Source organism: Macaca thibetana, chromosome 5, assembly GCF_024542745.1.
Source record: "Macaca thibetana thibetana isolate TM-01 chromosome 5, ASM2454274v1, whole genome shotgun sequence".
NCBI lineage: Eukaryota > Metazoa > Chordata > Mammalia > Primates > Cercopithecidae > Macaca > Macaca thibetana.
In genome coordinates, this window is record NC_065582.1 from 105,880,507 (window position 1) to 105,907,145 (window position 26,639).

The 26,639-nt window shown below is 43.1% G+C and overlaps 2 protein-coding genes and 1 pseudogene across 8 annotated transcripts in view; 2 read left to right on the forward strand and 1 right to left on the reverse strand.

Annotated features, from left to right (window-relative positions):
• Positions 1-26,639, forward strand: part of LOC126954756 (60S ribosomal protein L14-like) — a 1,186,913-nt gene that overhangs the window by 714,874 nt on the left and 445,400 nt on the right. The window contains exon 1 of one of the 3 annotated variants that reach the window (XM_050790632.1): positions 17,823-17,826. The exons of the other annotated variants lie outside the window; for them this stretch is intronic. The gene's annotated coding sequence lies outside the window, so the exon portion shown is untranslated. Of the gene's footprint in view, positions 1-17,822; positions 17,827-26,639 lie in introns of those variants that run through there. 3 annotated transcript variants of the gene reach the window in all.
• Positions 1-26,639, reverse strand: part of LNX1 (ligand of numb-protein X 1) — a 195,067-nt gene that overhangs the window by 96,688 nt on the left and 71,740 nt on the right. For 4 of the 5 annotated variants that reach the window (XM_050790567.1, XM_050790565.1, XM_050790564.1 and 1 more), the window contains one exon: positions 17,889-18,354. In XM_050790567.1, coding sequence (XP_050646524.1) covers positions 17,889-18,268 — 380 coding nt within the window. In that variant the 5' untranslated portion in view covers positions 18,269-18,354. Of the gene's footprint in view, positions 1-8,441; positions 9,548-17,888; positions 18,355-26,639 lie in introns of those variants that run through there. The other variant, XM_050790569.1, reaches the window with a different exon arrangement.
• On the forward strand, positions 18,568-20,803 carry LOC126954421 (COMM domain-containing protein 5-like; annotated as a pseudogene).

The following is a 26,639-nucleotide window of genomic DNA, read 5'->3' on the forward strand; positions in this document are numbered from 1 at the left end:
TACATTTCTTTCAACTTGGACAGTAAATTAAAATCACTGTTTTATTTTTCTCTTTTTCAGTTACTAGCCCAATATTTGGAATTTGCCAAAGCTATATTCCTCAGAATTTACCTCAAGAACTCCTTTGTATCAGCAGAGGATGAAGAACGGAGAAGACGAGGAGGAGGAGGAAAGAAACTTAAGAGATGTGGTGACTAATTGCAATGTGTAGATTGTATTTAGCTCATGATTCAAACAAACCAGATATTTGTTATTAAGGAATTACGGTTGTTTTTCGTGTGATATTAGTATGGTGGTCCCATTTCTTAAGAATCTATCTTTAGAGATAGGTGCCGAAATGTTTGCAGATGAAATGACATGTCATCTGTGATTTGCTTCGAAACAGTTAAAGGAGATATAGATGAGATGGCCTTGAACTCATAATTGCTGAAGATGGGTATAGGGCACATGGAGTTTCATTATAACCTTTTCTCTCCTTTTGTATTGTTTGTAGTTTTCCATTATAAGTTAAAATGAAGAAAATAAGTCAACCAAGCATGAAGGAGTCAGTGAGATTCTTACGGACATCCCAACGTTGCCTCTTATCCACCTGACATAGTCATGGAACTAGAAAGACAAGCACAATTTGCCAAGCATCAGAGTGGCGTCTTGAAACTGCTGGGTTTGGTGTAGGGTGACCTCCCTAGAAGGAGAACACTTTGGACCAGGGAGTGAACAGCTTGGAACTGGAGTGACTTTACTGCTGGCAAAAAAGAATTTGCTAATACTCAAAGGGGGGAAAAAATAAGACCATGAAACAGGATTACAATGCTCTTTGGACATCAAAGAATCATTACAAAACAAGATTTTGGTGAGTTCAGTGTAAATGAATGAGGGCCATGCAGCTTCAATTTCCTTCAAAATACACAAGTCTAAAAATTCAAGGAAAAATGCCCTGTTAAACATGTGCTGAACTGAAATGCTTCGACAGTCATTGAGCCCAAATGGGCCCTGGCTTTGCCCCAAGACTGGATCTTGTTCCTTTTGAATATGATTTCTCTACCTTACCCCATTTCCTCTATAAACTCTGCCTCCTTCCTTCCAGGTCCTCGTCCAAATTCTACTTCAGATGCTCAAAACACAGGACAAGACAAATCCAGAGATCAGCAACATTTTTTTTTCCCCTTTTCAATTTCAATGAGAAAGAAACAAATTCTTGGAGACTCAATTTGGAAAACATTTGCTGGCAAATCCATAAAGCTCACCCTGTTGGTTTGAACTTTGAAAGTGTTGGGAATGCCTAACACAGTGAAAATGAAGTGGGGAGGAAATGGAATCTAAGGCAATCCACTGTATTCCACTCACCCCCGACTCATTCACCCCAGAAAGAATCCAGCCACAATCATCTGGACCTTCCTGTGTGAATCTCCATTAGTACAAAACTTTCTAAAAAAGATACTTATCCAGGTCATGGAGTTCATGGCCCAATACCTGGCCCAGGTCTGACTGAAGTCAGCAGGCAGGAAAAGGAGCTACTAAGGATGGTCTTGCCACACAGCTTTGACGTAGAGAAGGGGATACTGAAAAGCCAGACTAGGGTGTAATGGGTAAATGGAAATAGATAAAGAAAATGGAAGCAAGCAACCTCCCCACTTAAAAGCCTGGAACGCCCAGCTGGGTTTGATTCAAAGCTCTCTTTGGGCCTGTGAGCCCAAAAATGAATGTTCTTGTTGCATGAAGTCTGTGCAGTTTGTCAGAGGTGTATGTTGCAGGTTAGGTTTAAGTCAGTTAACCTAGGAGGTGGTTGGTGGTTGGAATCCTTGGTTCTAAGAGCTTGGTGTGTTCTGTGGTTCTGACTCCTGGGGCCTACCACATTTTGCTGGAAGGGCATACATAAGGCTGCCCATAACTCTTACCGCTCTTGGCAGTTTCTCCGGGAGACCTCATCCTTCTGTTACAGTAGGTACTTACGCAGTCATGAGCAGGGAAGGCCACCCTCCCCACAATCAGGAATGTCAGGCAACCATCAGGTGATGGTCACAGGGGAGTTGGGGGAGTAGACTCAAGCATGCACACTAAGAGACAAAATGGCAGCGTTTAACTGGTGTATGAATCCTCAACTGACAAGGAGAAAAACCCGTCAAGTGAGCACACACACAACTTCAGTAAACACAATGCGCATGCTCATCCCCCAAGTGCCTGAAGGCCACTGTGCATGCAGACAGCCCACTCCAAGGGAAGAATCAGGGGAGAAAGGATGCAACCCCCCTGGAAGCATGCCAACATATGAAACCCCAAGTCAAAGGTCAAACCACCCAGCTGATCTCAAGTCACCTGTTTGGCCCTCTTCTAAGTGTACGTCCTTTTGTTCCTGCTCTAAAGCTTTTTAATATACTTTTCACTTCTGCTCTAAAACTTACCTTGGCCTCTCACCCTGCCTTATGCCCCTTGGTTAAAAATTATTTCTTTTGAGGTGTTAAGAATTGAGGTTGCTACAGATTTGCCACCGGTAACACTTCCATAGCCTTAGATGATTTGGGTTTCAAAATTGGAATTGCTCATTTTAATCTCTGGAGTACAAAACTCCAGTGGAAATAAGCTATCCCTACTTAGTACTACTACTATAGGGATAAGAAAATAAAGTATAATTTTCTCTCTAGATTCTAGCATGAATATTGTTCCTAGTGATTCCACTTACAAACCAAAAATATTTGACTCAAACTAGAAAGAGCACAGCATTTCCTGGCTTCTTGGGAAGTCAGTCGCACAGCTAGTGGCACTAGTTTCCAGGACCTGTCATCCTCCAGCAACCAAGCCTAGCTGTTTTGTTGATCACTGTGTTCCTAAAACGAAGGACAGGTACTTTGAAAAGCGAGTCCCAAACTAACTGTGCATCTGCTCCAAGCTCACTCAGACTTTGTACCACAGGCAAGAGCAGGTCATACCATCAGAATATGGCATAAACATGAGAAAAATTTTCAAGGATGATAGGAACTAAAAGTTTTTAAAGTGGGAAGGAGACGAAAAAACTCTACTTTTCTGTAACTAGCTCATGAAGGTTTGGTGTGTGGAGAACCAAATGCACCACGAGTACTAGCACCACTCCACCAAATTCTAAGTTTTTTTCTTGGATTTTTGTTAAACTTAAAAATTTAGGCTGGGCGCAGTGGCTCATGCCTGTAATCCCAGCACTTTGGGAGGCTGAGGTGGGTAGATTACCTGAGGTCAGGAGTTCGCGACCCACCTGACCAATATGGTGAAACCCCATCTCTACTAAAATACAAAAATTAGCCAGACGTAGTAGCAGGTGCCTGCAGTCCCAGCTACTCGGGAGGCTGAGACAAGAGAATTGCTTGAACCTGGGAGGTGGAGGTTGCAGTGAGCCGAGATGATGCCACTGTATTCCAGCCTGGGCAACTGAGAGAGACTCCATCTTAAAAAAAAAAAAAAAAAAGACTTAAATATTTAAAGAAATGTTACAAAAGCCACAGGTGATGACCAACCAGCTCAATGACAATCCCAGTGACGAGCCTAGCTTGTATCATTATGAGCAAGGTCAATATTCCCTTCCAAAGAAACCAACCAGGGTCTTCTTTATCACAGATTGAAACATTTAAGAGTTGGCCAAGATATGAGGCAAATTCACTTAATTTGGTTTAACTTAATTCTGCCCCAAGCTGTGCAGAAGCTGGGCATATGAACATTACTGCATCCCCAAATCTCCTCAGAACTCACAGGGTAAAAGTTCCTAATGCATATAGCACTGAGTGGGGACACAGAGAGAAGTGATAATTTTCAACAGGGGAAGTCAAGGTAAATTGGCTTTGCAGCTGGAGTGAAGACTTCTTAAACTGTAGTGCCCATACGGATCCCCTGGGGAGCTTGTCAAGCATGAAAATGGGGAGGCCGCATGAGAATCACCTGGAAGGCTTAAGCATGAAAATGTATGGGCCCCACTACCAAAGATTGTAATTTTAGTAGGTTTGATTTAGAGCCCTCCAAATCTTCATTTTGAAAACAAACTCTGTCCCTACTTCTGAAGTGGGTGATCCTCAGAACCTACACTGTTCTAAGGTTTTCATCTACAAGTCTCTCCATGTGTAGGGCTGTAAATATAGACCCAGAAAGATGAGAAGGCTGTTTCTATGCTCATGCCCATGATGCTGAAAGTTATTTTCCCAGATTCCCTTTGGGGTCTAGGAAATTCAAAAAGAATGGTCATGGAGGTCTGCGAGTGAGGGAATGTGGGGAAGGAAAGCGCTGTCATTCATCCTTAGGGCCTGCTCTTTGTAGACCTGAGGGCTGTCCTAGATTCTCCGCGCCCTGATCTATGGATTGGGATTCCACACCAAATACTCTGGTTTTAGGGTTCTTCTGTCAAATTCACTGTCCTTTAGCTCAAGGCATCAGATGACAATAGACATATTTAAAGAAGGAAAGGCCCTGGTATAAACACACCTGATAGCAATAACTTAAGCTTACCTTGAGACTGACCCTGTATAGCAGACACACCTGCATGTGGTTCGGAGTTTCAAGCTAAGGAATCCGGGAATGGCCAACCCAGAGGGTCATTCCTTATCTATGAGAAACAGCTTAGCCCCTAGCCCATCCCAGGAAACATGGGCTGTATGACGTCCTTTGTTTTGGGTTAAGGTTGCTAGGTGGAGATTGTTAGGGAGAGGGTCCTAAGTGAATATAAAATGCATGTCTTTGCAAGCGTTTGCAGTTCTGTCCAGCTCTTGCCATTGGACTACACGCAAAGGGGTTCTCCTGTCCAGCCCGCTGCCACTGGACTCTCCCCTATATGTAAGTCCCCAGTAAAACCCAGTGTCTCATTTGTCAGTTCTGGGTCTGCTCTTCATCCTTCTGAAACTGGTGTCTTTCCCATTGGAGTCAATAAGTGTTTGGCCCAACATTCCGAATCGGTTTGGCCAAGTTGTTATAAACTATTGGCCCTCAAGGCCAAACCAGGCATGCCTAAGTGATCTGCTAAATTGGACACAGGGTTTTTGTTTTGTTTTAAATTGAATTTGAATGCTTTTGGGCATTATATATTCATTCTGCAGTTGGCCAGAGGCCTCACCACCTCCTTTTGTGTTATGCCTGAATGATGCACATTTTAAAATAATTCCTGGCTGGGCACGGTGGCTCACACTTGTAATCCCAGCACTTTGGGAGGCCAAGGTGGGTAGATCACAAGGTCAGGAGTTCAAGACCAGCCCGGCCAATATAGTGAAACCCCATCTCTACTAAAAATACAAAAATTAGGCAGGCGTGGTGGCGGGCACCTGTAATCCCAGCTACTCAGGAGGCTGAGGCAGGAGAATCACTTGAACCCGGGAGGCGGAGGTTGCAGCTAGCTGAAATTGTGCCACTGCACTCCAGCCTGGGCAACAGAGTGAGATTCTGTCTCAAAACAACAGCAACAACAAAAAAAAAACAACAAAAAAAATTCCTGCTTTGCTCCTGTAGGCATTTGACTTTGAGAAACCTGGGCCACATGCTAAATTTGAATCCATGTACTGGATTAGTTCCAGTGTCTGAGCTAGGCATGAACTCAGGAAGACAAGAGTGCATTGGTGTTAGAGAGAAAGGAAAATCCAGGAGGGTCTGTGCATCTGGAAGCACAAGGAATACAGGGCAAGCTTCCCCTAGTGCCAGGAGTCCAAAGCTAAGAAAAAGGGTGGAGGAAGCCCAGCAGATCCCCCGAGCTCTGCCTGCTTTTGGGATCCTATGACCCAGAGTAGGAAAGAGAAGGCCTCCATCTTGGACATGCAGCCATCACCCATCATTCCTGCTCCTAAGGGTGCTAAACTGGCCCAGCAGCCTTATTTACTGTTCCAAATGATAGTTTTTCAAGCTTTGGTGACAATCACAGCTAGCTCCTAACCTTTTTGCTTGTGCCACTTACCATCCCTGAAATACTTCCTCTTTCTACCCGTTTCTACCTCATTCCTCTAAGCACTTCAAGATCCAGCTTAAACCCCCAACTCCTCTGGAAGCTTTCCCTGATCAATTTCACCAGTGTAGACAATCTCTCCCTCCTCTCAATTTACTACCTACTCTACTTATAAATGACTTATTTCCATCTGCCTTGAATCATTCCTTATATCTCTTATGTGTATAAATTTCAGCTTCTCAATCAGACTGTCAACTCCTAGAGAGAAGGTACCATGCTTCAATTCTTATTGCCTGGATTCCTTAGAGAACACTACAGTACCTGAAATGTGTCACTAATTCACTGAGTAATTATCCCCAGTAGCATCAGGGAACAGCTGCACAGAACTCTCTCACAAAGCATACACAGCAACTGGAAGCTTCTAAGAAAGTCAGATAAATGTGGAAACACCATCCTGGCAATTCCCTAGCATCATACTTTCATAGATTCCCTGTGTCCATTCAGTTATTCAGTAAAAATGTTGCCTTTGATTCATGTACTTGTAGAAGAGAAAATTATTAAGTAATATAAGGGCCTTCCTTCAATTAGGCTATAAAACCGAAAGTAAACAAATGGAAAGATTCCTCAATAGCAGGAATCTTTGTGTAGGAATAGCAGGAATCCGTAGTCAGTGGAGTGGTGGCCCCCAAAAGATGTCTACCCAGAACCTGTAAACGTGACCGTATTTGGAATAAGGGTCTTATAGATGCAATTAAAGATCTCAAGATAAGATTACCATGGAGTATCCAAGTAGGCCCTAAATCCAATGATAAGTATCCTTATAAGAAGAGGAGAAGGCAAAGAGAATTGAAGAGGACACTGAGGAGAAGGCCATGTGCAGACAGTTGGAGGCAGAGGTAGAGTTATGCAGCCACAAGCCAAGGAACACCTGCAGCGCCACCCCCACCCCCTACAAAACTAGAAGAATGCAAGAAAGCATTCTCCCCTTTAGCCTTCATAGGGAGCATGACCTTGCTGACACCTTGAGTTCAAGCTTCTGGACGCCAGAACTGTGGGAGAATAAATTTCTGTTGTTTTAAGATACGCAACTTGGGTTGATTCATGACAGCTGCCCTAGGAAAACAACATAGCAATGAAGAAGGATCGCGGATGGGAATGGGTGGGCAGGGAAGAATATCATTGCACTGAATTTCAAAGATCCCAACCTCAGCATCCATTGAGAGAGGAATGAGCCTTTTCATAATCTCTGCCATTGTCTGTTTGTCTAGAAAAGCTTCTGCAAGGTCATTATTTCCTCAGAGATGCTCATGATTCAGATTTAAGCTAGATACTTTCTCTTGGATCCTGGGGTTACATTCCAGTAAGATGGGACCAGATAATCCTGAAATGCAGAACAAATGATCTGCTTCCAAGAACCTAGCTCTATTTATCAAAGAGCACCTGCTGTGTTAAACAAATTGGCTGGTCCAGCTAATTACAAAGGAGGCAGGGGCTACCACCACAGAGTCATGGGTGGTAGCACTATCTAAATGTGACCAGACAAGCTTTTTTGATCTGGGCTCTAGGAACTCTATTTAAAGTCTATGTTTTCATTTGCTCACTGACTGTAATTTACACATAAGTCAACTCTTGCTATTTTTCCCGTCTAGTTAGGTTCGTAAGGAGGAATACATTTGCAAATGTTCCAAACACGAGGCACACACAGCAACACTTTTCATATGATTGTTAGAAGCCGTTCACATCAGTCTGTAATCCTTATTCAAAGCTTACTAACAAAAGGAGCTGGAAAAATATCACTAGAGGTTGGTGACACGAGGCATTTGCTTGCATAAAATGGACATGGGTCATGTAGGAAATTGTGTTTATTTTTCAGAGATGCACAATCATGTATTTAGGGGTGATATGTCATGATGGCTACAATTTGCTCCGGACCATTGCAGCAAAAAATATATGAAGCAAATGTGGCAAAATATTAACCATTAAATCAAGGCAATGGAAATATGGGTGCTCAAGGCATATTTCTTTGTATCCCATAGGTTTAAAAAGCATCAAAAATAAAAATAACATGGATATAAATGTTTTATACATAGGGTTTTGTTTTTGGGGTTTTTTTTGGCTGATACTATACCTGTTTTCAGGTATAGAGACTGTCTCAATAAAGGGACGATTCCTGCTTGCAATTATAAATACCCAACAGAGGCAGCAGATCTATGCGTACAAATTCTATTCTTAACTGCTCTTCAGTTCTATTTACAGAAGGAAGAGAAGTTACATCTATTGAGGAAAAAGAGTACCCCAAAAAAAGCAGCACTGGCACTGAAGCAGGAAAAAAATGCCTTGTTGAGAAAGCACTGCATCTGTTAATATGGGGCTTTTTTGTCAAGTCACAGACAGCTAAGCATGCCGCTTTAAACTGCTGGCAGGGCGCTTTGTCCAAGTGCATCTAGTGTGTGTAGAATTTATTCCTCTAAATGGATATATCAGCTAGGGAATGGACTTAGGTCCCACCCCCAACGTACTAGGCACATAAACAGACACAGGCACGGACAGAGAGGGGACTCACAGTTCCGAATACAGGAAGTGCAGGTTGCCCACATTGTCAATGTAGTTAGCAGGACTGAGCCAAGGCAAGACCAGCAACAGAAGCGCCTTCATTCTCCGAGCAGTGTGCTGCCTTCTCCCTGGCCACCTTCTGTCAGCTACAAGGGCCCAAACCAGCCAAGCTCCTTCAAGCAAACCTTGCCATGCCCCCACAATCAGTAGATCATAAAGAATTTGACTGAGAACCTTTAGATTAAGCCACGTTAATAAATCACGGGCCCGTAAGAAGATTATGCTCTCTGATTCTCAGATAAGAGGATGTAGGAATGCAAGGAGCCACCATGGTTGGCGAGAGAGCTTAGGCTGAGAGCAGGCAGGCTGATGCCCAGGAAAGGAACCAGCCCCTCCTGCAGGATGCGGACTGGTTCTTAGGAAGCAGCTGGTACATTTACATCACCGGCTGGGAGCAGACAGGCTGGGAGTTAAAGTGTGTTGGAAGAGGGCATGAGCATGGCACATTCAGACCCCACGTGTGAATAATTAAACAATGAAAAGCTGCCCTCCAGTTTGCTAGAGCGACACTGTAAGAAATTCCCATCTTTGGAGCAGCCTGGAGATCTGAGCTTAAAGCAAGCATTCAGATATTATAATACAGGAGCGGCTGAAACATGAACCAACCCCACCTTCCTCCAGCACTGTATGTATATTTAGAGTACGATTTAAAACATTTCACCGATCACCGTCTTGACTACACTGACATATGAAAGAGATGCGACAGTGACAGCTTCCTTGCTAATTTTGAAAATTGGCTCTAGAGAAGAATAGGCTGTGCCATTCTCTGTCAGAATAACAAAGAGCCTGGATAGACATAAAGTTCTGTCAAAACAACGTACAGGTTCCTGTTTGGTGAGGAAATGAGTCACTCCATTCTTCCTTCTCCCTGGGGGGATTGAATTGAGCTCTGAAACCAGCTGTATGACCCTTGCTGCTTCATTTAAGCTCCCAAGCCTCAGTCACCTTCCCTTTGAAATGGCGCTAATTATGCCTTACCTGCCTGGTTTGTCAGGGACTAGGCCACCTCCCCTCTTCCAGCTTTAAGACCTGGGATTTGAGACTGAGCTACCGGCCTCAACACTAAGACTTCTTTGCAGGCCTAAGCTCTGGAATGCCACAGAAGCCCCCAGGACGCTCTCTTACCCCATATTCAAGAAGATTAAATTCCATTTTGCCAACTCAAGACCAGAATCTTAATAGAAATGGCTCAAAGGGATAATTACATTCATCACATTAATGACAGCCAAGCCATGATAGCAAACTCCACTCCACAAGAAGAAGACCAGAGAAAAGTCTACAGGGTGAGGCCAATTGCGATGAACTGTGTAGTCATTAGGAATTTGGCATCAGTGGCAGGGCTAAAAGAGTTTAAATACAGAAGACTCTCAGAATGTGCAGATTTAATTTCTACAGTTTACAGTGGAGGTGAACAACCTTGATAAAACATGGGATGTAATCATTCATAATTTTGTTGAGGTCCAAATTGGAATTCTATTCTCTGTAAGGCTGCTCTGCAAGAGTGAGTCAGAGCTCACGGAAAACGGTAGAAAGGAAGTTAGGTTTGGTATTTAGGTGCTGGGGTTAGAGAAGCTTGAGATTAGAGTTCTAGCTCTGCCGTATACTAGCTGTATGACACTGGGCATGTTTGCTTAACCTTTCTGAACCTTCATGTCCTCCCCTGTAAAAGAAAGACAATAGTAATAGTGCTTAACTCAGAGTGCTGGTAAGAAGGTGAAATGAGGCAATGCCCATAAACAACAAAGGGCTTAATGAGTATTAGCTTAAGGTTATTGTATTTTATTTTTTTCAGAGATGGGGGTCTTGCTCTGTCACCCAGGCTGTAGTGCTATAGCACAATTATACCTCACTGCAGTGGTGAACTCCTGAGCTCAAGCAATCCTCCTGCCTCAGCCTCCCAAGTAGCTGGGACTACAAGTGCATGCCACCACGCCTGGCTGAAAAAAAAAAAAAAAAAAATTAAATCTTTTTCAGAGATGAGGGTCCCTCTATGTTACCCAGGCTGGTCTTGAACTTTTGGTCTCAAGCGATATTCCTGCCTCAACCTTCAAGTAGCTAGGATTATAGGTGTGAGCCGCTGCACCTGGTCCACTGTTGCTAACAACTATTAGCGATAGTGAATGAACCTACCTGGAAGCTTAACGTCTATCTCCAAGAGGCTTTGTTATTCTTTTCTTATCCCTTCTTTCCTCCTATACTATTAGGGAAGTGACATGTTATAGTCTTATCCTAAATATGGAGTTTCACAAAGTCCTGAAACATACTCTTCTTGGATGTCTAAGACCTCCTGTATAGATCAGAATTCTTAAGTAGCATGATGTATTATAAAGGTCGTGGACTTCATACTGGTATTGGATTGTATTTCTGACGATCTTGGACATGTCAGATTGCTTCTGACATTTGATACATCTTTTATTAAAAAAGGATGCCTGCCCATTCACCACCTTGCATTTAAAGGGGATGAAATTAATTAATGTGACTGCAATATAAACATTAACGTAAGGTTTTCTGTTGTTTTTTTATGTCACTATTGCAATCGCTGCTGGTTGCCTATCAAATATTTAATCTCCCCTTCTTCCTTGTAACAGAACCCAGGTTTTGTTTATTCTGGTACTACACATACACTGTCTCACAGATGGGCAGCAGTATAACACAATAGTGACTAATGAGGTATAAGTAGAAATTACTGTGTAAGGCATCGCAGAAGGCTCTTTAAAGGGAGGTGTCTCCATTGGCACATCGTCTTTTTCCCTGCCTGCCTAATTCTTTCTGCCTGGAACTTGTACATGACACTGAAACATGCAGCCATTTTGAGACTGTGAGGTGACAAACTTGAGGATGAAAGCTAAACCGATTCCTGCTGGCATCATGTCATGGCAAAATCATAGTAATCCTTGGCTTCCCACCCCTAGGCTTTGTGCTACACAAGAAAAACAAAACTTCTACCTGGTTAAACCAATATAACATAATTTTCTATTACCTGCCATCCAATGTAATCCTAATTAATACAATCCCTTGGGGCTAAAACCCTATCTCAAATGGACAGAGATTGCTCCATGGCTTCCTTGCCAGTAAACAGCCCTAACTCTAATCCTTGCCCTATTCTTTGCCTGGCTGTCCTATTTATCCTTAAATGTTATCTCAGATATCACTGGTCATCTCCTATTTTCTTGTTTCTTTTCTCTTCACTAAACAGGGTTTATTTAGGGGCCAGGAAAATGTTGGGTTCAGAGTTAGAAGGTCGCAGTAAGGTTGTATGTCAAAGCACAATTATTATGAGATGTTTAGTCCGGCTGAAATGACCAGCAAGACTAGTACATGCCTACTTTTCATAGGTAGTCCCCTGTATTTCTTTTCTTTTCTTTCTTTTTTTTTTGAGATGGAGTCTCACTCTGTCACCAGGCTGGAGTGCAATGGGGCGATCTTGGCTCACTGCAACCTCTGCCTCCCGGGTTCAAGCGATTCTCCTGCCTTAGCCTCCTGAGTAGCTGGGACTACAGGCACGCACCATGATGCCCAGCTAATTTTTGTATTTTTAGTAGAGATGAGGTTTCACCATGTTGGCCAGGATGGTCTTGATCTCTTGATCTTATGATCTGCCCACCGCAGCCTCCCAAAGTGTTGGGATTACAAGCCACTCTGCCTGGCCCTCCCTGTACTTCTTCTTTCAATAAAGTCTTCCCCACTTTGTAGACAGCTAGCTGTGTGGTCCTGAACACACTACCCTGGATGGAAGTAAAGGTCAACAGAGGTTCCAGGGTAGACCTTTGGAGAAGAAACTCCCAGGACATTGGATGCAAAGTTAATCAGGAAAATATTCCCGGCCAGCCTTCAGCCACGTGTGTCTTAGGCCAATTGCATCACGTTTTTATTCATGGCTCTTTTCAAATTATTGAACAATGAACTCTGTATTCATACTAGTAAATACTTGAGGAGGGTCAGTTTTATTATCTTCCATTTTTAGAAAATAAAAGAGTAGGTGCAGCAAACCACCATGGCACACATACACCTATGTAACAAACCTGCACGTTCTGTACGTGTATCCCAGAACTTAAAAAAAAAAAGAAAAAGAAAAGGAAAAAGGAGAGAAAGTAAAGGTCAAAGTGACTTGTCCTATGAAACTATTCACGTGTGTTTTCAACTTCTTTCTTTTACCTTTCAAAGGTCATTTCCTTAGAGGCAGAAATCACAACTTATTTTTCTTTAATTTAGGGTCTGACCCTATTGTGAATCCCTGCTAAATACTGTGTATGCAGATGATGAAATTACACAATGAAAATGTGGTCTTGAGCCTAAAATAAGTCTCGTTCAGGATCAAGAAGTAAAAGCTTGGCTTCCACACATACTGTCATTGAAAGTCTGGGTCAAGAGAGATGAGCAGATGGGCCGTCTGCAGGGGCCCCACTACATACTGGTAATGGCCTCCAGTTAGGAAGGCTGCCATTCAACTCAATAAGTCCATCTCCCCCTGGGAATTCTCTACAGTAGACCCACGTGATGGGAGTCTGTAAGCATCTAAGAGGGCAGAAATCAACAGAATTAGCCAGAAGGTTCCAACTGCTAGCTCCAAACTCAGATTTATTCCCATACAAGAGCTCTCTAGTCTGAAAGCAGAAACAGTTGTCCAAGTAATCAATGATCTAGCCAGTCATGCATACCTACAGCCAGTCCTAAATGTTTTACTCAAGTATTTATATTTAGTAAACAAATATTATTTACAAATGAAACGCATTCTGGAGAAAACAGGCAGCAGTTGTTTAAAGATGTGATGCTGTTTGCCTGTACCCTGACTTAAGTCTCCTGTTGGGTAACAGGTGCAGAATTTTCAGTTAGACAGAAAGCATAAATTCAGGGGATTATTGTACAACAAGGTGATTATAGTTAATAACAATGTATTGTGCAGTAGAAAATTACTGAGTACATTTTAAGTGTTTTCATCACAAAAATGGTACATATATGAGGTAATGCATGTCGATTGGCTTGCTTTAGCCATTTCACAATATATACATATTTTAAAACATCATATTGTACACCATAAATATATACAATATGTACATGTCAATTGAAAAAATAAAATTTGGGCCTGGTGCAGTGACTCAAGCCTGTAATCCCAGAACTTTGAGAGGCCAAGGCAGATCACTAGGTCAGGAGATCGAGACCATCCTGGCTAACATGGTAAAAACCTGTCCCTACTTAAAATACAAAAAATTAGCCAGGCGTGGTGGCAGACACCTGTATTTCCAGCTACTCGGGAGGCTGAGGCAGGAGAATGGCATGAATCCGGGAGGCGGAGCTTGCAGTGAACCGAGATCACGCCACTGCACTCCAGCCTGGGTGACAGAGTGAGATTCCATCTCAAAATAAATAAATAAAAAAAATGTAAAACAATTATATTTAGATGCATATTTATTGAATAAAGTAATGTTAAAGATCAAGCAAACCAATGCAAAATTTATAAACAAAAGCTATGACAAGACTCCCGTACAAGCGGCCACCAGCTTGGAGGCCTCACAGAGAAAGGTAAACACTTGCCTCTTAGTTTTCTAAATTCAAGAGACTCCAGAGGTATTAACTACTTCTTAGGTATTCTTCTTAATATCCCTCCTAAGGGGAGGAAGAGGGGGCCTACTGGCCCATTACAGGCCCAAAGCCCAAGAGAGATCCACAGTCTGGTTCTAGGTTAGCTTCAAATTCTTCTTTTTTTTTTTTTTTTGAGACAGAGTCTCACTCTGTCACCCAGGCTGGAGTATAGTGGCATGACCTCAGCTCACTGCAACCTCCGCCTCCCAGGTTCCAGCGATTCTCCTGCCTCAGCCTCCTGAGTAGTTGGGATTATAGGCGCCCGTCACCACGCCTGGTTAATTTTTGAATTTTTGGTAGAGACGGGGTTCACCATTTTGGTCAGGCTGGTCTTGAACTCCTGACCTCGTGATCCGCCCGCCTTGGCCTCCCAAAATGCTGGGATTACAGGCATGGGCCACCGCGCCCAGGCAGGTTAGCTTCAAATTCTTAATCCTTGCCAATAAAACGTCCAGGGGGTGGGAGGCGAAGGACTGTATATATTAGGCATATGGTGACTAATACATACAACATATTTTTGGAAATGTTTTCAACCTACTTAGGAAGCAGAAGTGTGGAGGCTTGAGAGCATGTGTTGAGGCCCACGCCTCCCTGATGTGGGGGCGTCCTCTCCAGAGAGCTGCTGTGGGCGCCTGTGAAGGACTCACTCAGAGGGTGCAACTTAAAAAGGTGACTCACTTTCAGTTTTGGGTTCTCTCCTCACTGCCGTTTTCCAAACATGCATCTCATTATCAGCTGAGTGTTCTTCAAGACTCTATCTTGGCCTTCCTTGAGGTGTGTGTGGGTCACACAGGCTGCATGGGCTAAGGGTGAATGAAATTCCCAGTCTGCTTCAGGCAGCTGAGGGGTACCTGTGTCATCTTTCTCCTGAAGACCTCACAGATTTCCGACAGTCTCCTCCTAGCCCTTCCCCTTCCCCACCTCCCTTCTGGCCTAACCCTCGGATCCATCTTCTCCCTATTTTTAGAAGCACTCTCAGCCCCAAAACCGTCCTGGATGAGGGAATGAGGAGGAGTGGCTGGGTTTTGACTTTCTCCCCAGAGGATGCCTCCAATACTGTCTTCTCTCTCCCCACTCTTACTCCTGGGGTGGGCAGAATAACTATTCCCCAAAGATGTCCATCTCCTAATCTTCAGAACCTCTGAGTATATCACTTCATATGGCAAAAGGGACTTTGCAGATGTAATTAAGAATCTTTTTTTTTTCTTTTTTTTTTTGAGATGGAGTCTTGCTCTGTTGCCCAGGCTGGAGTGCAGTGGTGCAATCTTGGCTTACGGCAGCCTCTGCCTCCCGGGTTCAAGTGATTCTCATGCCTCAGCCTCCCAAGTAGCTGGGATTGTAGGCTTAGGCCACCATGCCTAGCTAATTTTTATATTTTTAGTAGAGACAGGGTTTCACTATGTTAGCCAAATTGGTCTCAAACTCCTGATCTCAAGTGATCTGCCCGCCTCCACCTCCCAAAGTGCTGGGATTACAGGTGTGAGCCTCCATGCCCCACATAAATTAAGAATCTTGAGATGAAGGAGCCATCTTGGATTATCCGGGTTGGCCCAAGGTAATCACATGAGTTCTTATAGGAGGGAGGCAGGAGGCTCAGAGTCACAGAAGGAGATGTGAGGATGGAAGCAGAAGCCAGAGAGAGCCTGGAAGATGCTATGCGGCTGGCTCTGAAGATGGAAGAAGGGGCCATGAGCCAAGGAAGACAGGCAGCACTAGAAGCTGGAAGAGGCAAGGAAAGGGATTCTGCCCTGAAGCCAACAGGAATGCTACCCTGCTGACACCTCAATGTTAGTCCACTGAGACATATGTTAGACTTCTGACCCTCAAAACTGTATGATAACAAATTTGTTTTTTCTTTTTTTGAGACAGTCTCTCTTTGTCACTTAGGCTGGAGTGCAGTGGCGCATCACAGCTCACTTCAACCTCAACTCCCAGGCTCAAGCAATCCTCACACCTTAGCCTCCTGAATCACTAAAACTGCAGGCACACATCACCAGGTCTAATTTTTAAATTTTTTATAGAGATGGGGTCTTGCTATGTTTTCCAGGCTGGTCTCAAGATCCTGGACTCAAGTGATCCTCCTGCCTCAGCCTCTCAAAGTGCTAAATTACAGGTGTGAGCCAGTGCACCCAGTAATTTGGTTTGTTTTAAGTCACCAAGTTTGTGATTTGTTACAGCAGCAACAAGAAATGAACACAGCTGCCCAGCACAAATGTACAGCTGCAACATACCAGGAACACGGGACCATGGTGAGGGTGGAGGGAGCTCTACTGGGTTCTTTCTCCTCCTTGTTCCCCTCATCCCCCTGCCCAGTGTGGCCCCACTCTTGAACATGGCTCTGTGCCAACTCCTGTTGGCATCTACCTCGCCTTTGACTCCAGACCTACTTCTTTCCCACCAACGTCTCTCATACCTAGGCAAAACTTTCAGCAAAGGTCACAAGTGGACTACCCTACCTATTCCTCCTTTAACCACATCTACTTCTGAGGAGTGAGGGAGGCAGGGCATCCTAGTTTAAACACCAGCAATAACAGCTGCAACCCAAAAACCTGAGGTAGAAGCATCTGGCTCAATATCTTGGGGAGAAAAATGAATTCACTGACATAATGAGTATGGCAAACACATGCTAAGCATTACACCCAGGCCATTGCTTTTGATGCAAACTTCCATGTTAGAGAATACATGCAAGTCCCAAAAGACAAAGACTCAGATTCATGACCTAAGGTATGTAACCTTTAAAAAAAAAAATACCTGCACCTGCCTCCTGCCCTTGTCAAGACAGGAACCAGGATAAACACCAGCTTCCAAATTTCCTGTTACAAAATAATTGTGGTATGATCGTTCACCCTTTATTAAGCACTTTAAATGTTCTCATACCCAGGGACATGACAATGTAAGTGGACAAAATAAGAGGCAGCCAGATGGAACAGGTGATGTTAGCCATCAGCAGCGGCAATCACACCAGAATTCTGCCACCAGTGTGGGTGCGGTGTGTGGGTGGGTGTGTGCGTGCATGCACAACTTAGCAACTTGGCCACAAAGTTAGCAGAACAAATTGCTTGGAGGACAAAAATTTCCTAAATTTCTCCTTTTAAAACTTAATTGAGAACATCTCACACCTTCTCAAAGGACAGTTGTACCTTGTCAATTCCAATATAGAGGGAATTCTAATAATCAAGGGTCAAATTGGGGCACCTTTTTTTCCGTAAGTGAAAAAGCAAGCAGCGCCTATCAGGAAATACTTCTGGGACCCATGAACCTCAGAGAAAGCTGCTCATATGCCCTCTCTGGCATATTTCACATTTCACAACATACACACATGAGATGAGCTGGTCGCAAAAAGACAAATACCATATGATGTCATTGACATGAAGCACTTAGAGCATATTCATGGAGACAAAAAGTGGAATGGTGGCTGCCAGGGACTGGGGGAAGGTGGAATGGGGAGTTTGTGTTTAATGAATATGGAGTTTCCATTATGGAAGATGAAAAATTTCTAGAGATGGATGGTGGTGATAGTTGCACAATACATGAAAGTACTTAATACCACTGAACTGTATACTCATAGTGGTTAAAAATGGTAAACTTTATGTTACATTTTATTACAATTAAAAAAAAATCCCATAAACACACACACACAACACAACTCCACCAAATGCTATTTCCTCACACTGAACCATGACCATAAACACCTATGTGTTTTTGTATTTTGAATGGATCATTTTGTTGGTTGCAACCCCTCAGGAGACTGGGGGGTGAGGGGTCCAGCTGTCCCCCTTGGGGGCGGGGCTTCCCAGCTCACTGGTGAGGGACCTACCTGGTTTGAAAGTGATGCTCGAGGTCACAGCGCTGCAATACCTGGGCGCAGTGCTCCCTAAATGGGCAGGTCACCAGCAGCTTGTTGAGGAGTTTGTTGACCAGGATGCTGGACTTCTTGCAGTGCTGCAGAACCAGAGACTTGCGGTCCATGGGGCAGAAGTCCTTCTCCACCAGGAAGTTGGTGAGGCAGAGGGTGCAGTAGGTGTGTCCACATGGAGTGTCCAGGGGGTCCAGCAAAGCCTGCAGGCAGATGTGGCAGATGAGGTCATCATCCACATCCTCCGGGTAGCTGTAGAAGTGGTTTTCCTCCAGGGAGTGGGCTTGGCCGCACACGGCACACAGTGCCTCAGGGTCATTGGCAGACTCTGGCTGGTTCATGGTCGATTGGAGAGCAGTATAACAGGAAACTCAGTCACACAGTATTTCCTCAGGAGCAAGTCGAGATCTAGGAGCCATCCACACACCTAAAAGAGAACAAGAAGGCTCACTTTTGCCTCCCAGCACATGAAAGACTTATGCTTATGGTAGACATGAGACAGTGCTGCCAGTGCATCGCGAATTGAGCTACGATTCAGAAAGCCATGGTTTAATGTCCACTCTGGAGTAACTGACAGGACCTTGGGCAAGCCCCACGGCCTCCTCGTGCCTCTGTTTTTCCACACATGCCAGTAGGAATAATGTTCACCTTTAACATCCTCACATTGGTGTGGTAAGAATCATTTGGAAAGTATCTGGGAAATGCCTAAAGTAACTCCACAAAATGTAATTTGTTAAGAAAATTAAATAGATCAGTGATGTATAAAATTCTTGTCAGATCAGGACAAGAAAAAAACAAAACAAAACAGTTAATACTGTGATGGCTCTTATCTTTCTTCCCCATCTTTCTCCCAAACTCAGAAAATGTAGGAGATCAGAGCTTTCAACTAAGTCATCTGAGAGGAAATAGTGTCGTTGAGCCTTTCATATTTTCACTATGATAAATGCACTGTTGTCTCCTGTACGCATTTTACTCAGTTGGTCATTAGTGGCTAAGTGGGCTCTGGACACATTGTCTGGGTTCAAATCCCACCACTACGGGCCAGTGATTTCAGACTCTGTTTTCACATCTGTAAAATGGGGATAATCACAGGCTACTTCATAGAACTCTTGTGGGGATGAAATGAGATATGATACATAAAGCTCTTAGATTTGCATTTACTACATACTAGGCACTCAATAATTCTTACATGTATTTGTTACTGAATTCATTGTCTCTGGTCTAGCTCTGTTAGCTCAGAAACTGAAAGCTAGAGCTCCTATAAGGTGCCTTTAAGCTTTGTTCTAATAGGATTCTTTTATTCCATTAGATATTTCTTTCTTTTTTTTTTTTAGATGGACTCTTGCTCTGTTGCCCAGGCTAGAGCACAGTGGCACGATCTCTGCTCACTGCAACCGCTGCCTCCCAGATTCAAGTGATTCTCCTGCCTCAGCCTCCCGAGTAGCTGGGATTACAGGCGCATGCCACCATGCCTGGCTAATTTTTGTATTTTAGTAGAGACAGGGTTTCGCCATGTTGACCAGGCTGGTCTTGAACTCCTGGCCTCAAGAGATCCACATGCCTTGGCCTCTCAAAGTGCTGGGTTTACAGGTGTGAGACCCCATGCCCAGCCTAGATATTTCTTTTAAACAGTAGAATACTATTGCAATACATATTTTCCTTTAACATAGATAGGAGTCAACAATAATCAAGTTTTTCAACATGCTTGCTTTGCATCTAGGAAGTCTCTTGGGTGAACAGTCAATAAATAGTTTTCAAGCACCAGCTCTGAGCTAGGTTGTGAGTTGGATATGCAGACCTTTGAGAGAGACTTAAAGGATATGCTTCTGCCCTCAGGGAGTCCCCATTCCAGAGGTGACATGGAGACGCACACAAGTAGGACCCCAGTGCAAACTAGGGCCGTGGGTCAACTTTCATGGTGATTAAGAATCTCGCCTCGGGACCAGGCCCGCTTTTGGCTGCATCGACTGGGGATCGTTGGCACCAGGTATGTGCATCTGGGACCGACCCCCTGGGCTGGCTAATCAAGGAGGAAGCAGCAGCAGTATCTGTACCTGCATCATCCTGATGATAGTCACAGTAGCCAAGTGGGTTTCTTGGGGGCCCAGCTTCCTCCAGAGGTGGCAGCAATGGCCCAGCTACTAGGGGACCTAAACAGGAGCACGTTCAGAAAATTGCTGAAGTTTGTGGTCAGCAGCCTGCAAGGGGAGGACTGCCGAGAGGCTGTGCAGTGTCTTGGGGTCAGCGCCAACCTGCCAGAGGAGTGGCTGGGTGTCCTGCTGGCAGGCATGCACACGCTGCTCCAGCAGGCCCTCCATCTGCGCTCCACCAGCCTGAAGCCCAACACCTTCAGGGACCAGCTCCAGGAGCTCTGCATCCCCTAAGACCTGGTCGGGGACTTGGCCAGCATCGTATTTGGGAGCCAGCGACCCATCCTTTATTCTGTGGCCCAGCAGCCAGGGGCCTGGCTGCCCCATGTTGCTGACTTTCAGTGGTGGGTGGATGTGACAATCTCCACCAGTGCCCTGGCTCACTCCCTGCAGCTGAGCGTCCTGATGCAGCCGAAGCTTTCAGATGGGTTAGCATACCGCTTCAAGGTCCCCATAGACCGCTTCCCCATAGACCGCTTCGAGGTCCCCATAGCCAAGTTCCAGGAGCTGTGGTACAGCATGGCCCTGGTCCTAAAGGAGATGGCAGATCTGGAGAAGAAGTGTGAGTGTGGCCTGCAGGACTGACCCCTCACATGACCAGTCCCATTCAGGTCAGGCTTGGACAGGCACCTCAGAAGGTGCCAAAGTGCAGCTGATTCTTCCCAGGACAGTCCTGCCCTTCCCATGAGGCAGGCTCTTCATCCAGGTGCTTTTGTAGATCTTGTATTTTAGGTTGGGCATTTTCATTCTTCTGCCTTAAATCCCTGACCTCACAGAGCTGACATTCTAGTGGGGCTGAGGGGAGGAGAAATATTATAAAATAAATAATAAAAATTTTTTTTGAAAAAGAAACTTGCCTCTTCCCTTAGCCCCAACTCAACTTTCCTCTTTTCCAAAAGTAAAAGACCTTATGCTTTCTACAAGAACATAAAGACACGTGAATAACCTAACAGGAAATTAGCCACATTTGGAAAGAGCCCAGCAGTCATAAACTGTATTATATCTCTTTTCTTTTCCAAATAAAGTCAGAGGTTGTTTGTACAAACATAGACTTATCTCAAAAAGAAAATACATTGACTTCAGGCTTTCATTGAGTCAGCTTTGTTGTTTACATTTCTGTACTGCAGAATGCCTGAGAGGACACTCTAGTGAAGAGGTTGCTGGTAAATGCCCTTAATATAAAAACATTTAGAAATTGTAGCATTTTATTTAGCATCGATAGGACCACAGAAGGCAAAAAAAGAGGGTACAGGAGGGGGCGAAGTTGTTTCAAGGAAATCTATGCAGCTGCTAATTGTCCTCAAGGCTGTTAGAAAGTACTGGAATCTCACAGGATATACTTTAAGTGACACCAGAAACAGTTGAAAAACAAACATGAAAATGGAAATGGGCCATGCGAAAGATTATCATCTACCATCTATAGAGGAAAACAAGGCGCACACAGGATGAACTAAAGCTCTCGGTCTTTTAAAGCTTCTCTGTAGTGTTTGGCCATATAGTCCCATATGCTACGGTCTTGGTTATTCTTTCTCATGATGCTGTAGGGGAAGATAAATTCGGGCTGCAGTGTGGTCATACCACTGAAAATACAACTTCATGTTTCTGGGCCATTCCCTTATTGGTGAAATAGTGGCATTGGACCAGATTTTCGTTTTTCAAACTGTGCTGTAGAAGTCATCAGATGCTTCCAGATCTTCCAAGGGAATGGAGATACGAGGAAACCAAGGGGGAGCTTTGCCTACTCCTCCAGCTCTGCCATTATTATTATTATTATTTTTAAATGGGGTCTCACTATGTTGACCAGGCTGGTCTTGAACTCCTGGCCTCAAGCAATCCTCCCATCTTGGCCTCACAAAGTTCTAGGGTTACAGACATGAGCCACCACACCCAGCCTGCCATTATTTCCTTAATGCATCAGGTTCCTCTTAATATTCTGTTCAAAGAATACTAGCTTTTAAAAAAACTTGCAAACTGCCAGACTAGATCGTGTGCAACAGTCCCTTCTAGAAATAGAGTTCTATGATTCTGTGCTAATCAAGTGGGGTTTTTATGTTTTGTTTTGTTTTTGATGATTAGATGTTTGGGGAAAATCCTTTTTTCATCTAACAGTTCTTTGAACATTTACCATGTGCCAGGCACTGTGCTAGGGGCCTTATATTACAGTATATTACGTTCTTCAATCCTCACAAATGTCCACAGTTTTAGTTAGTTAGTTTTTTGTTTGTTTTGTTATGTTTTCAACAGATGAGGAAACTGAAATGCGGAGGGTACATAATTTGTCAATCACACCAAAAAAAGAAACAAAATGGGCAGGGGCTGTCTGACTCCAAGTTTCTGCTCCTACTTCCCTACTTTGTCTCCCAGCATCTTTCTTGATTATGGCTAGTCAGAATCCCAATAATGTAACTCATTAAATACAAGACACCCAGGAAATTAGAAGGCTTTAAATCTCTTCAGGCTCCATTGCAAGTAGAATCATGTGTCGCTTAATGATGGTGGTATGTTCTGAGAGGTGCATTGTTAGGTGATTCGGTCCTTGGGTGAACATCAGAGAGTGTATTTGCACATACCTTCATGGTATAGCTGACTATACATCATATAAATGTGTAGTCTATGGCTGTTACTGCAAACCTGTACAGTATGTAACTATACCGAATACTGTAGGCAACTGTAACACAATGGTAAGTATTTATATATCTAAACATAGAAAAGGTACAGTAAAAACAGTATTTAAATCTTATGGGATCACCATCATATGTGGAGTCTGTCATCGACCAAAACGTCATTATGGGGTCCAGGACTGTAGATATGTCAAAGATCTCTGAAGAAAAAGATTCCTTGATTTCACTGAGTGCTGAAGCAGAATGAATGGAGGGGGTAAGCAAAAATGGCAGATTTAGCTCCAACTCCAATTTTCTTTTATCTTTTCCCTTCCTTTCTTTTTCTTTCTGAGAGCAATTTGAATTCCCTGGCACTTACCCATGTGGATAAACCAAATTCTTAATATAATGTTAATGTAAACACTGCTGTAAATATTTTCTGACTTTATTTTAGACTAAATAAAGCCTACATGAATAGAAACAGATTATGAGATAATTGACTGAACAAGCAGTTTTGGCTCTAAGGGAAAGAACCAGGTAGACTTAAAAAATATGATTAATAGCTCCCCGCTAGTTCTTATTTGCAGTGTATAGCTTATAAACATGTTTGATGTATCATGTTTTCAGACATATCAGAGCCTTGCTGGTGAATGGAGAAGAAATTATCAAAACTCATTAAGCCTTAAAAGGTAAACTAGTTTCTCCCACCAAAAGTAAGAGAGAGGGCCTGTCAGCTTTGTGTCCATGTAAATTTACTGAATGTATCAGCCATCAGCATCTCTGGCCCTGGATGAAGTAAGTAGACAGAGCTGTGATACGGTGTTTTGGCAGTTTAGAGTAAGAAAGAGTAGTGGAACGGATTGATTCCCTCCTTATGTACGTGTATCATGGGTAGGGTGGAAATCTTACACTTTTTTGGTATAACCCTGTTGTGCCTTAGGAATCACCCTTTCCTTCTTCCTTCTGATCTGGAATGGGACAGAAACCAGAGGTGACTTTTAGAGATATATGTAGCCAAAACCACCAATCTAGTGCTGAAAAGCACCCAGAAAAATAAAAAACCCCTTCTCTCTTTGCTCCTAATCCCTGCTTCCTTTCCTACTATTTTATTGACTAGCCTAAAACCTGTATAGAAGCTTCCCTGCCTAATTCTCAAATTTTGAACTTCCTGGATGACAACAAAGACACATACCAGAGCAAAAGCCAGTCGGTGCTGCCCGTAACCAAGAGGGTCGTTCAAGATCGTATGTCTACTGTCATCGCACTAGACAGATTTAAGAACAGCCTTTGGAATACAGCCTGTTTGGAAGTGGAAACATTTCTGCATCAGGTAACTCATCAGAACAACGGGATCCTTGGTGTGCTATTGTCCTGCTAATTCTCCTTTCAATGTACCCTGGCTGTATAGAAAATGGTTATAAGATACAGTTGCCAGAATAAACCACACACTCCACTAGAAAGACAATTGGATAAACATAACATTTGGCATGTGGCACTGATAATTTTACATGTTCTTCCCATTGAAAGGACAAGATTTGACCCTAAAGCATCTCTGAAATTGTTGCCTGAGTCAGTTTTCTAGTAATAGGCGGAGGATTCCGTATTATGAAAAAGAATCCTTCTTTATAGTCGCATGGTGGTGTGTCCTGCATTGGCACTTCAACCTTGTCAAAGATGAAACATTGTAGCCACAGACTCTGAGTCAAAAGGAAGGCTGACAGATGAGAAAGGCCTTTATTACTTTATAAAATAAATGATTCTGCCTTTGGATAGCTTTGATTTTAGAGGAAAAAGTCCACATAATGAGCAAAATTTTCCTTTCCTATACCTCACCTGCCCTTTCCACAAGTGCCACTGTTACTAAGAGCTCCTTAGAATATGTCTAACTTTTTAAGTCCTTTAATTATTTGAAGACAGATCTCATGTTCTCCCCCCGGGTGAGTAGCCTCAGGTTCAGTCAATATTTCTTCCACATTCAAATCTCTTCTGCAAGCTGCCCAATTGATCAGTGTCTCTCCTACAATGTACGGGTAGAATGAACTCCAAAACTCCAGGCCAGAGTGAAGTGAGGGAATCTGTTCCCTTGATGTGACTGCCAGACAGCCTGAGACCGCATCCACCTTCTTGTAGCAACAGCACACACTACTGCTGTTACTCGAGTGGGTAGAGCAGGAGACACTGCCCTGAGGCCTGGAGAAAACAATTCTTAGAGGTGGTGGAGGAGGTATATATCTTAAGAGTAAAAAGGTAGAAATGTAGAAGCTTTTAAAAACAAAAGCAATGGCTATGAATGCAGCTTAGAAAATGCAAAAATATGTAGTGGCATTAGGTGGATTTATATAAACAGAAGATAGTCTTCAGTGGCTAAACAGTTTGGTACTGGAACTCACAATGTATATCCAATCCTTAGAACCATTGCTATCTGGGGAATGTGGGGCTCTCTTATTTGTTTGTAAACATTCCTTTATTTTGATAAATCTCATTCCAAACTTTACCGACATAGTAAATAACACAAGAAAAGGGAAATGAAAACCATTTAAACAAATGATAAATCAGACATAATTTTTCCTACCCAGAAGTACAAATACTAAAGAATTTCCACTGAAATTCACAATAAATGAAAAAGTTAAAACAGTGACAGGCCACAAGCGACTGATGGAGAGGCAGTGGGAGGAAACGAAGCCTGCAGCTCCAGGTGCTCCGTGTCCCCACCCCAACCCCAAAAGATGCACAAGTACTTGAAAAAGGAAAGTATCAAAGAGTTATACTGGTCACCCAGGACCATAACAGTCCCCTTATCCAGGGAAGGGTATCTGCTGAAGAATCTTGCTCATGAAAAATTCCTACTTTGCCATAGCATATGCAGAGAAATCCACTGAATACATTCCTAAGTAACAGATCTAGTGCTGCACTAAGCCATGTTGAGCCTGAGGCCAAAGGAAAAATGTATGTCCTGATATGTACATTTTTGTTTATTTTTCAATGGCTATTTTTAAAAAAATCATTAAGGAAGTTGAAAAATGTAGAAAACATGAAGAGTAGGTATATCAAAACTGAAAACATCAATTTAAGTTTAAATATTTTATTTATTTTCCAAACAATTTTAGAAATAGTTTTGCTTTCCTGGCTTTAAAGGAAACACACTCATCAATGTTTTCAAAAACCTTCCTCTTTTCTCACTATATTAGTCCATTTTCATACTGCTATGAAGAAATACCCAAGACTGGGTAATTTATATAGAAAAAGAGGTTTAATGGACTAATAGTTCCACATGGCTGAGGAGGCCTCACAATCATGGTGGAAGGTGAAGGAGGAGCAAAATCATGTCTTACATGGTGGCAGGCAAGAGAACATGTACAAGGGAACTGCCCTTTATAAAACCAACATATCTCATGAGACTTATTCACTGTCACAATAATAGCATGGGAAAAACCCACCCCCATGATTCAATTACCTCCCATTGCATCCCTCACACAACATGTGGGGATTATGGGAGCTACAAATCAGGATGAAATTTGGGTGGGGATGCAGCCAAACCATGTCACTCATCTTGTTTTTGATTGAGGAAATGTTTGATCACTTCCTTTAACTCAGTGATGATCTTAAATAATTTCTAAATAACTTTAGCTTATTGATCTTGTCTTTATTCGAATACATTTTGATCTTTTTTTCATCATGGATTTTTTGCATTCGTTTTGCATTGTTTTAAATATTTCATTCACATTAGGATTACTGAATTTTTCCGGCACCTTAAATTTTGCACCTGAAGGTGAGTGTCTCACTTGCCTCACCTTAGTTATGACCTTGTCACTGTTATTTTAAAAACCTAAGCAGGGAGAGTAGAATATCAAAACTGTGGTTTGGATGCAGCTCTACTACCAACTACCTTTTTGGTCTTGATATTTTCCTTTTACTTGACCTGGTGGCCAGCCAGCTACAACGACAAAACAGTAGAATTACAA